The sequence below is a fragment of the Phycodurus eques genome, chromosome 9 (assembly GCF_024500275.1).
Source record: "Phycodurus eques isolate BA_2022a chromosome 9, UOR_Pequ_1.1, whole genome shotgun sequence".
Classification (NCBI taxonomy): domain Eukaryota; kingdom Metazoa; phylum Chordata; class Actinopteri; order Syngnathiformes; family Syngnathidae; genus Phycodurus; species Phycodurus eques.
In genome coordinates, this window is record NC_084533.1 from 29,017,915 (window position 1) to 29,030,239 (window position 12,325).

The window sequence follows — 12,325 nt, forward strand, 5'->3', positions numbered from 1 at the left end:
TCAAACTGAATTCCCCTTTTTAGAGCTGAATTTCAGCCCATTGGGCAGCCAGAATAAATCAAGCATTAATATTCAACCAATAAAAGGTACCGGTATTTGTTTTTCCCGTAAGTAATTATCATTTACATCTTCATCAAGAAATCATGTGATTTACTTGTTTCCGGTTTTCATGAAAAACATTTCCAATATTTGTAGCGAATAATAATAATGATTATATTTTCGCATGAAAAATAGCATTGTGCTGAACGAGCTTCCACATACATCGGTGCAGCAACCATTAGGGACGTTTAAACGTGATTCGGGTATTTAGCGAGGCTGTGCTTTTCCAATGGTGAAACCTTCCATTGGGTGGTGGTCTACTAAATGTGTTTAAGCGCTGTACATCCTGTTTCACCTTTTGGCAACACCTTCATCCGGAACGCTTTCGTGGATTGTGGTGGAAGAAGTGGAACGTTGCCTAACAGTAACACTATTAGCATTAAGCACTGAGCTGTATAACGATGAATCCTTTCGTGCAAAGAGCTCCCTGACTGGTCATAAAGAGCAGCGTGAAAAGCTGTCTGCTGGCTCCTGTTGCTGGGCAAAAATGATTCAGCGCACATCTCATGACCTCTTCAATTGGGTAGAAGCATTAAGTGAGACTCAACTAATGCTCAGGAGGATTTGCCAATGGTGTGCTCGTGTGCTTTGGTCCATGGTTTTTCTTCTTCTTCGTCCTCTTCTTCTTACAGAATCAAGCAGAGTGCCGTCTTCAAGTGGATTTAAAAAAAAAAAAAAAAAAAAAAACATACAAACCTGGCCGCTGGAAAAGTTGACTCCCGACAATTTCAGTCATAGAGGCCACTTTCTGTTTCTGGAGTTTCTCCGGTGGGATGCAGCAATAAAAGTCATGCAGCAACTGACTGGAGGGAGAAAGCGAGAAAAAAGAGAGAGAAAAGTGTTGTTGTTTTTTCCCCTGTGACCACAGCACTGATCGTGAGCCCAGATATATCTTTATCATCGCATTTTAAATAATACGGAAATGGTAAAGGTTCCTTTGTACATAGAAATTGAAAATCCGAATTTTGAAGATGAGTTGCAAATTGTCTCCAGTAGAAATGTCCTGATCTGACCTTTGACATTTTAGCCGTGCACGTCTCTATACTAGTAGGCAACAGGTGCCGTGTTTGTGTGTGGGCGGGTTTTGTATGTGCCTGCTATTTTAATGATCTGATTTTCTCTTTAGGTTGCATTTTTTATGCTTTCAAAGTGCCTCATGAATTCAATTTAATTTGAAGATTGGAACGCTGAACCTCAGAACAGATACGCTAATCACGAGGCCACCACGCTTCCCATCTCGACGATCAAATAATATTGCTATCAGTTCTTATTTTGGGTCCTCTGTGCGACTCGTCGAAATTTTGGGTCGCTCTTTTGAGTTTTTTTTTTTAGTTCTTCACGGATTGTATGAAAATACTGAAGATAATTGATGACAAGCCTTACGCCCGCAGTAATGGAACTACTTTCATTTATTTTGTGGGAAAGTACCACCGTAACCACGATAGTTTATGGCGTATTTCTTGTTTAACGACAGGCTTGTTTAGGTAACATTAGCATTTTGCGTTTTGAGTTGGGAATCTGCAGCCACGATGATGGAAAACCAACATACTGCATCTCATGTGTCAGATCTTACTCGGAGCATACATTTGAAAGCACGAATGCTCAAGCGACGCACGTGGCCGCTATTTGCCGCGCAGGCGTGAGCAGAGCTGTTGACGCCCCCCATGAAAACAAATGAGCTCCCGCTTTAACGAGGACCACGTTTTAAGCGGCGTTTCTCCCCAGATTCAATCTTCGAGCAATTAAACGGCCCGCTCGCAAGCGCCCTTAAGGAACGCTGCAGACATGAACGTTCAGTCAGTCTTGCCAGAAACAACTCTTATTTTGTTCACTCATCTTCATTGGAGATCAAGTATAAAGCCTACATTGGTTTAGCGAAGAAAGTATGCTCAGGGATACACTTTTATCCACAAGATTTATGGAACTTTTGATATGCATATCAAGAACCTTCTGAGGCTCACTATAGATTTATCAGGCCAGCTAATCATCTGAGATTAAACAAATTAAAAGTGCAGAATGTCGCTCGTTGCGCCACGGACAAGCGAAGCGCACACCAAGTGGATCACAGCAGACACGCTGGCGGGATTATGGCCGTGCGAAAGATGAGGCGAAGCTCTGAGGTCCACCTCACGCGTTGCGATTTGAATTCGCACGGCTCGGTTTCGGAAAGTGCCCGAGGCAACACAGCATACCGGGGGCCTCCGTTGTGCGCACAGCGTGCCAAACTCGTTTTGGAGAAATAAGGACGAAATAAGACAAAGTGTGGAAAAAGGTGAGAATACGACGTGACTTGCATTTGAACTGGCTGTGTGCTTGTGTGTGGTAACAATCAGAAGCGGCGGCTTTGTGACGGCGCGTTGACACGGAACACACTCAAGGGCGCCGCACTGGCAGATATTTGCACAAAGCCTCACAAACAGATGAGGTGAGTGACGGCGGCGATGAGGGTGCTGGAAAATGCAAGGGCAATAACCGACCACGTTCACAATATATTTATGTGAAATCAGAAGGTCAAGCCGGGACAACGGATTCCCGCTTGCCTGCGGGGCTTCTCGCTTACCGCTATGACCAATATGATACATTCCAAATGGATATTCTATTCATCCATCCATTTTCTATCGGGGCTGCGGGTGAGCTGGAGCCTATCGCAGCTGACTTTGGACGAGAGGCGCGGCCACGCCCGGATTGGTTGCCAGTCAATTGCAGGCCACAAATACACCGGGGGGAGGGGGGGAACTGCATCATTTAATATTTGAGCTTTTTCTTGTGTGTTTCCTGAACGTTCTGATTTCATTTAATGAAATCCGAACGTCCTCCATGTTTGAAGGTTGGAACAAACATTTCCAGTGGGAGCCAAAACGTTAGCGCTTGCTCACATTTTACTTTTGGAAGCGCAGCAGCGAGTTTCAGTGCTCATGCACATTCACACACAAGGCACAGGCTTTTTGGATGATTGATCTGAGAGAAATAGAAACATTTAAGCAGCTGCTCCTCCCGTCCGCGGTAGGCTAGCGTTTACGTCTACGGGGCAATAATGCGTCGGACTCGAGGGCTGAAAATTACGTCCGGTCAAGGACAGATACGCGTTTAAAATCATAAATGAATTTAAACGAACTGTAATGTTTATTCGTTGTTCTTATCAATGTCAACGTTGCCTCCTACGCCGAAGTCCGCAATGCGCAAAGCACATTCAATGAGAGGAAATCCTTTGCTCAAAATGAAATGTTTCAGTTCGGTCAATGATCTGAGACTCCAACCCTCCAATTTGCAGCCCGTCATTGGTGTCACTGTCCCTCACATTAAGACGTGCCTTCAAAGCTTCCTTGCAACGATCCTTAAGAGGCCAGTGGAATTGTGGGCCAAAGGTCGAGGCGATGCGAGGCGGGGTTAAGAGCGGTCTGCTTTCGCCGGAATTGTCAATTTGGTGGTAAAATCGAGGAGCTGTGGAGCGTCGACGCGCATTTCCTTGTGTACGCGTCATCTTAATGAGATTTTTATCACCTGATGAAAGAGCAGAAGCTCCCTCGGGCGGAGGGATGAGCTGTATCGGACAGAAGATTAGCATCGGTGGGGCGGGAGCGACAAAAGCTCCCACACGGAAGTCTCGGTCTCAAGGTAAGAAGTGAAGCCAGCGTGCATGCGCGCGTGCGGGGGTTTACCTCAGCAATTTGGCATCGAATACTTTCTCCACATCATGTAGGACTGTCGGCAGGTACTTCAGGGCTGCAACCTGAGCACACACAAAATACTTCAATTATTCAGGTGATATTTTGGAGATCCTTTTTTTGACTCTTCAGCTTTTTCTTCTCTGCATATGTGTGGTGAGATCTGAAGGGCATTTGGAATAAGAAAAGGAAAATCACCATATCAGGACAACGGCCGGGATAGGCGCCGGCACACCCGCGACCTGAGTCCGGAAAAGCCCGACGGAAAATGGATGCGCGGCTAGACTGAATTGGAGAGTTTATGTATGGACAATAGTTTTGATTTACATTTCTTGCAATGTACTTGTTATTTATATGACATATTTACAGTTCCTATATCCACAATTGCTGCTGAAATGCTGCAAATATCCCCATTGCGGGACTCATAAAGGTTATCTTATATTACAAATATTTAACAATAATAATAATAATATACTTTTAACCCGCCCACGTTCTGACGTACTAATTTCCGGTTCACATGCGAATGTGTATTATTTATTTTGTTGATCAAAGTTGGTTACGCGGTTGTGTACTTATTTCAAGGTTTTGCGACTGCATGACATGATAGCTTAGCAATTAGCATGGCTTTGACATGGTCTTGGCCTAGCCACTCCCGGTCCTCCCTTCCTGACACTTTTGTAAGACGCACGCTAAGAAGTGTAGCTTATTCGCTAGCATGGAGGCGATGATCTTTGACACCGGACGCAAAGAGAACTTTCGCCTCCGTGGCTTGGCGGCAGGGGGCGTAGTAAAATTGCGTGCACCAAGCAGCTGTTCAATAATGTCAAATGCTGGATTTTTGGTTTCTTCCGATATCCGGAACAATCGGTGTTACGGCCGCGACGAGTCAACGTTCAGTGATTTCCGTAACAAAATACGGCCGTTCCGTAACATTTGGCCGCTTTGCCAATAGTATCGATTTATGAAAGAATTTGGACACAGGAGGTTTTGGCCTGATGCTGGCGAGATGACGATTTGAAAGGATGGTTCCAATTTGAGCACTCATTGTGGAAGTTGCCGCACGTGATTTGCTTTTACGGGTTTTACGGGTTGTGGCTGGCCGCATCTGGCCCCCGGGCCTCGAATTTGACCCCTGCGGTGTAGCGACTCAACGGCCCGACTTTCGCGCGAGCAGCGTGGATTCTGTTTCCGCTCGGTCATTTTAGGGATATGCGAGAACGCTTGTCTATCTCAAAATGCGGATACTGTAGCGTTAAGGCTCCTTTCTACTGGCGCTGACGTCACTGCGGCTGTCCCGCACGCAGTTTGCCTTTATACTCGAGCGCTGCTACCTCGCTACATGTTCTCCGCAAGAAGTCAAAAAGGTAACTGGAGCTGATTATATTTGCTGTCAGTGCAACCAGTAGCTTTAGTAGATCCGCTATATTGTTACTGGGAATAAAGTCTAACAGCTAGATTTGGCAAGTGTACAAACAGACTTTTAAACTTACACAAAGTTTGTAGAAATCGATTAAAGTAGTAACAAACAAACAGCACGGAAGACAAAAGCTCTGTAGTGAAGGCAAGAAGTGGGGGAGAGAAGCAGGTGTGGAAAATAATAATGGTGGTGATGATGATGATGATGATGATGATGATGCACAGGCATTTACCCGCAGCAGCAGAGTGGTGGTGTAGTCCGTCCTCATCAGGTTGTTGATGGACTCGAAAAGCTTCCGCAGCGACTCTTCGAACTGGGCCTGCTCGTCGCCCACGTAGAGCCTGAGGAGGGGACGCAGTCACGCGCTCAACGCTTGACGTCGTGTACCAAAAGATATCACGCGACGGTCTTTAACTTGCACGAAATGATCACTTGAAAAGGGGACTCTTGACATATCAGAATCGTCATCCATTTTCTAAACTGCTTGTCCACACCGACGCACCATTAAGAGTCTTCAAGTCGGAGTATTTTTGTCCCCCCCAGTGTTTCTTACTTTGGAACTTGGACACATCGATGAACAGCCTTAGGCAGTTTTACTGTAAGAGATGAACCAATCATGCCCTCTCCCTTCCCGGCCCATCGGCATCTCTTTGGGATTCCGCGGAGCTGCGTGGCTAGTAATTACAATCCAAATGACGACCGTGCCGCATGCGCCGCTGGGATCGCAGACGTGCGAGACATTGCGTCTTGCTGTGACGTTATGTCATGCGTGTATGTCATGTAACGTGGATGTGGAATTCATATTTCATGGTGTTTAGATGATTGTGTGCTATGAACCAAGAAAACTACAGCCCTATCTTGGAGGATGTCCTATTTCTCGCTCAGTCTGTCACCGGCAAACAGGTGAACACATTTCAAATATTCAGCAAATAATGGAAGCTGCTGTATTGCAAAAATCTGAAAATAGGTACATTTGCAAATGCCAAAGCGGGAATTGGAGCGTCCACTGAATATTTGTTCCGCCGGCGGCGGGATTCGATCCGTTCGAGATGACTGAACCGAGGTGGAAAGAGGAAGGAGAGAAGGAAAGACGAAGGCCATGAAGGGGAAACCTTGCGTGGGCTCAGAGGAAGGGAGAAGAAAGAAAAAGAACAAGCAGCAGCAAAGCAATGAAAGTTGCAGGTCATGGAGGACAGAGGGGGGTAAAAAAAAAAAAGTTTGAAGGTTAGAGTGAGCTGCGCCTTATCGAGCTTTTTTTTAGCCACAGTGAATTGCCTCAATGCATGTTCCCAATACGTTATTTGAATAAACCGCAGATTAGAACAAGCACAGCGGCGCCGCGCTATTCGGGACCGGGCCGGACCCCAAATAAGCATTTTCGGGGTTGATTCCCACTCAAAAAATAAGACAAAAAAGAAAAAAGAAAACAATTCCAAGAAACGGAAAAGAAAAATGGATTTTGAGTCCGCGGCTAGGTGAATCCGCGGGTGCTGAACCGTGAAATCTGCAAAGTAGCGACGATACATTTCTTTTATTATTTTGATTTATTTTTAAGCTTCATACAGAACTCCAATCCGAAATATGCGTGTGAGGTGCAGTTGGTATGTTTACCCACTGGGGGTCGCCATCCTTACGTTCTACACTTTAGCACGCGTGAGGCTGTATGCGTGTTGCCTTAAAAGGCGGGGCCCGGACTGTTGAGTGACGTCGGAGTCAGCGAACGAGAGTGCAGACTTTTCCGTGTCGGCTCGTTCGGTTAGCGGGCGCTGGCTGTTAACTGGCCGAACGGTTAGCCAGCCCGCGTGCCGAGTTACTCGGCTTTAATTGCGACGATAACGGCAGCTCGTGTATGAATGTGCTTGTTTTCTTACCGTTTGTTCAATGACGCAATTAAAAGTGCGCTGATGGCCTTGTCTGTCTTTGTGGAAGGATTACAATTCGTTCTAACTAGCGGTGGCAGGCAATATTAAATTAGCTATTTGTGAATTAGCTAGACGTTTAGATTAGGGTAGACAGCCCTGCATTGTGGTCCGCCCACATTGCACTCGCTCTTTTTTATTTTAAGTGTGAAACGATCCCAAACTTAGGACATTCTCTTCTTCTTACGCACTCTTTTCACCTGGCTCGCGATTGTCGCTATGCGAGTCTGCGGCAACGGTCAATGTTGAAAATGAACACCGCAAAGTCCCGTGATATAGCATTTAAAATAAGATGTGTATGATTTAAAAATCCATGATGCGGTGAAACTACAAAAAGCCAACCACGATGTGGCGAGGGACGATTGTACACCACAGACAAAAGCGAGGGCTGAATTGACAAAATGACTTCTATTAACCGTTAGAAGGTTTCATGTATTCTTTAATGTGTATTCTCTTGTCTGTAAATACTTTGTAATAAATCCCACAAAGAGCAGACTGCTTTCTTAATGACTATTTGCCAAAAGAGTGGCACGTGTAGGCAAGGAAAGAGCAACTCGCAGGGCACCTGAGACGACTGGCTCTCAATGGCATCTCTAGATTTGATGCTTCCTATTTTCCCATCCTTATTGATTTCACGAGGCCGAGTCGCCGAGTTATCCCGGTGCATCGCAGCAATGCTCGCTAATTGCGAGCCTCGTCCTTGCCCTCAATGCGTGTTAGCGCCACTGAGACCGGAAGCAACACCCTTGGCTAACTTGCCGCAGTTGATTAGCGTGATCGATGCAGGCTCGCTGGCATGCGGGAGGCACGCTCAAATAATTCACAACTCATTATGCTGACGAGGGCATCAAAAAGTACACACGCAGTAACTCACTGGGAGTAGAGCATGCGTGAGCGAACGATGAACTTGAAGATGTACTCCAGAGCTTTGAGAGTTCGCAGAATGGCCTCGCAGTGCTCCCCTCGACTGGAGATGTCCAGGTACCTCTTCAGCACCGACATCAACTTCCTGTGAGAGAGACGAGAGACAGAAAAGCACAAACGTTGTCCAACCAAGTTATGCTATTCTTCAACAACTCCATTTGAACTTTTATAGAGCAGAAAAAGAAGTGAGGAAGCGGAGGACTCATCGAGGGGAAAATAGTTCACGTAGTTCACAGCATTTCCGACGGGCGGTTCAAAAATACACACTCCATAACACTTGCAGCGCGTGGGAGCGATGTGGTATTCAAGAGCCTTCACCACGATGACGCGCTAATTACAATAACGATAAGAAACCAATTGTCAACATATGATCTCTGTAGGTAAAGGCTTATTCAAGTCTTGCGCAAGGGTACCTAATGAAGCGGCCCGTAAGAGCTGCATCCGGTGTCACAGCAAACACATACGGTCAATGAAAACATGGGCCTCCTTTGTCATGGCAATGAAGAGAGCCACTAACTGCTTTAAAAGTATGTATATGCAATCCTCTTCAACGATAAAAGCGTCCCGAAAACAACTCTAATCTTGCCTAACGGCTAGCGGGCCCGCCTTAAAAATATGACCAGTTGCGTCCGGTTCTGACCGGTTCTGTCTCTGGTGCACGGCTGAAAGGCACACGGGACAGGATTTAATGCCGCCCCCGTGAAACCAAGATGGCGAGTTCGGAATGCGGTTTTTCATCACATCCCGCAAGCTCGCGGGCGCCGAGCCGCAAACCGGATGGACGGGACGGGGAGGAGCCGGACAACGGGATCGCGCGGAAAACGAACAATTGAATGATCGAGATCATCGAAGAATATGTCCTGCTCCACGTTTACGCATGAAATGATTTGCACAAACCGCAGTTTTGAAATATTTGTAATTGATCATTTCTTCACGGTTACGTTGATTTAAAAGGCGACTTCTCGCTCTCGACTTCTTGGCCGCCGTCCGCTGATATCAAAGCGGCTCTGAGTAAACCGCCAGATCACGTGATCACGCAAGAGTAAGACGACTGTAAACCTCCAAAAGTTGCGCAGTCCAAATTAGAAGCCATCCGTCCGTTTTCGGGATTGTTTGTCTTCACCATTGATGAAAATAACGTACGACCGGTTCGGTGTCGCTTGCCGTCCGGGTCCCCTCCGAACTTTGACCCAAGTCAGCCTACTGAGGATCTCTCAAGTTTTTGTACAAACGTGTCGCTTTGTCATTCAGGCAATGAACAAAGCAAAGAAAAGGGTCCTGATTGGAGACGTGACATACTTGTAGGCTAACGTGGCGCTGAAATGCTGCTTGATGTACGCCTCCAACACCGTGTTGAAATGTTGAAATTTCCTGTCTGCGATGAGACTTATTATGTAGATCTTGCGGGAGACAGAACAACAACAACAGCAGCATGAGAATCCATGTGAAATAATCCGACAAATTCTAGTTTGGACTCACCAACGCATCGAACACGAGAATGTCGTAATCGTCGGTCCGAGAGTGTTCCATCATGATGTTGAACAAAGCATCCAAAGTGTCCTGCAGGAACTTCAAACAAGCAGCGAAAGCTGGTGAGGGGGCTCGCACAAGCAAGAGGGTGTTAAGTCTCCCCGCTGACCTTGACCACCTCCTCCCCGTCGATGAGTTTCAGCTTCTCCAGGTTTTCTCGCAACAGTTCAGGAAGAGTTCTCCATTTAAGAAGCCCCAGCAGGCCCACTGCAGAGAAACGCAGAACAACAGCATTTCATCTCCTGACTGGAAGCTTTGTCCTTTTCACAATGAATATCGATTCGAGCTTTTGAAATGTTAATGACGTCCGAGACCTTCGGATTTGGGGGATTCTTTGTTGGCAACTTTTGCAAGATTTGGAAAAGTGTGTCGAATTTTGTGTCACTTGAAAGGCCCCACGGGCGACTTGGCAGTTTGTCGTATGACGACCAAGTCCTGGCACACGCAAGGATTTTTCAAATCGGATTTTTTTTTTTTTTTTTATCTGTGACAGACCCTACACACAAAGATTTGTTTTTTTTTTTATTTTGGTCGTATTGTGTAAGGTGTGTCAGACTTAATTGGGTCAATTTCAATTCACGGGACAATAAGGACATTGCGACTCTGATGTTACACATTCACACATTTTGAAAAGTCTGTAGTTCCTGATTAGGAGGATATTGTTGGCCTGGGTCAAAATGGACCCGGAACATTCTTTGTGCGCATGGAAAATGAACAGTCCGTAAGCTTTTATTCCGAATCCTCTTTCAGACGACAGCATCTCCACGGCGTCGTCGGTGCGGCAAAGCAAACTTCTGTGCGACGGGAGGACGGCCCGGTGGCCTCCCGGTGCCCGGAAATACGTGACGTATCGAGCTGCGCATCCGGCAGGCCGCCTGAAACGACCCCGGCGATGTGCCGAGGGAGTGCGAGTGCGCCTGACTGAAACAAAGGTTAACGTTCATTAGGGCGACGGACGCGCTTCCCCGGTAACGGCTGTCGCTCGGCACCTGCGCCAGATCGCCTTTCGCGCGCGTTGACGTTCGAGGAGGTGTGCCGACCTCTACGTGGCCGCCTGCCGGCCCGCCCGTGACGAAGTCCCGACACCGGACGCTAATAGTGTAGTCACGTCGTTCTTTATGACTTTGCCACGAGTCAAGTGCACGCTCATACGATGGGATAAAAAAAAATAAGCCATTGTACTACGTGAAGAGGCCAAGAAAATGGCCCTTGCAGAAGCGGGCCTGCCCCACCGCTCATCTCGTCATAACGGAACTTTTAGAGTACTGCGTGACACACAATGGGCCAAATGAAGAGCTTGACGCACTTTTTGAAAGGCTGCGTGAGTCACAAATCTTTTTCTTTCCTCCGATTTATGTTGTACGATAATATCTCGCGCACGCGCACTCTTACCATTCTGGGTGAGCTTGGTGGAGCAGACCAAGGTGGAAATGGTGAATCCGTCTCTGGAGCTGACCGAGAGCCCCCCGCTGCCCCCGCTCACGTTGCTGGTGCTGCGGCTCAGTAGCGCCCCCTTGTGGAGGTCCCCGTAGTGGTTGCGGGTGGAGGGCAAGGACAAGTAGCAGTTGACGTCCTCCATGCGCTTGCTGTCCCCCTGTGACAACGATGATCGTGAGTCCTCTTTTCATACGATAGTTGCAAGTTTCCAAATGGTCCTCGCCTTGTTTTTATTTCCCATTTTCAACTTCAGGCACGATTACCGGCACGTCTGCCTCACAGTTCTGAGGTTCCGCAGGGTTCGATTCCCGGCTGCGTGTGGAGTTGGCGTGTTCTCTCTGCGTTTGCAAAGTTTATGTCACGTACGTCCTCCCACCGGCCTCTTCCTCAATGTTACGTTAGAAATCCACCACGGGTGTTAATGATGAGCAGAAAATGTCTACACGCCCCTTTTGGTGAGATATATATATATATATATATTAAAAGAACAAAGATAAATCTTTTTAAAACTTTTCCCACCTTTATTGTGATTTATAAACTGTGCAACGCAAAATAGTTTTTTAAAATGCCAATGGATGTAAAAATAACCCCAATGGGTGTAAAATGCAGTGGCACAAGTGTGCACACCCACTTCTAACTGGGCTGTCTCTGTGTTCAGAATCAACCAATCACATTCAAACTCATGTAAAGTTCTGATGTTCTAGTAGTCTTTTCCTGACTTTGTTTGCTTTTTTTTTTTTTTTTTTGGTTAGTATTTTCTCTGTGTGTGCTGGAGCTTGAATGTGACGGGTGACTTCTGAACGCAGCCACATCCTCATTTAGAAGAGGGTGCGCACAATAGCACTTTATCGCACTTGATCAATTTGACTTCTCTCGAAAAAGCTCGAAGCGGAGCCGAGATCGAGAGGAGCGCTTCGATAACAGGAGACCATCGAGCGACGGGGAGACCATCCGTCTGGTCTCCGACTACATCACCAGTAATTAATCTGCGCTGGAGTTGACATTTAATCAGTAAGTGGATTCAGTCTTACATGCGCTCATTAAGCAGGAAATCTATTTAGCTTCGCTCAGCCTGTTCGGGCGAGCCAAATGTCGCCTGCAGACGTACTGAACAGCCACAACTTTTAAAGATGGTTGCCAGGTTACAAATCAGTGTAAAATGCAAACTTTTTTCCCCCTGGAAAAACATGGGAGGGTTATTTAATACCTCCTTTTTTGTGGAGTAAAATTTGAAAATGTTGTGAAAAGGATTTTTATTGGTGACGAATAAAACTAACTTTTTACGGTTCACGCGTAATGACAAACATTGGTTGGAATCGAATCCAGCATAGTTT

General features: G+C 46.5%; 1 protein-coding gene across 1 annotated transcript in view; it reads right to left on the reverse strand.

Annotated features, from left to right (window-relative positions):
* Window positions 1-12,325, reverse strand: part of LOC133407349 (dedicator of cytokinesis protein 2-like) — an 87,578-nt gene that overhangs the window by 63,768 nt on the left and 11,485 nt on the right. Inside the window, exons 17-24 of the mRNA XM_061685137.1 lie at window positions 10,947-11,148; window positions 9,664-9,761; window positions 9,504-9,593; window positions 9,324-9,424; window positions 7,975-8,109; window positions 5,414-5,522; window positions 3,759-3,829; window positions 796-902 (exon numbers count right to left, since the gene is read on the reverse strand). Of these exons, the coding sequence (XP_061541121.1) occupies window positions 796-902; window positions 3,759-3,829; window positions 5,414-5,522; window positions 7,975-8,109; window positions 9,324-9,424; window positions 9,504-9,593; window positions 9,664-9,761; window positions 10,947-11,148 (913 nt within the window). The remainder of the gene's footprint in view (window positions 1-795; window positions 903-3,758; window positions 3,830-5,413; window positions 5,523-7,974; window positions 8,110-9,323; window positions 9,425-9,503; window positions 9,594-9,663; window positions 9,762-10,946; window positions 11,149-12,325) is intronic.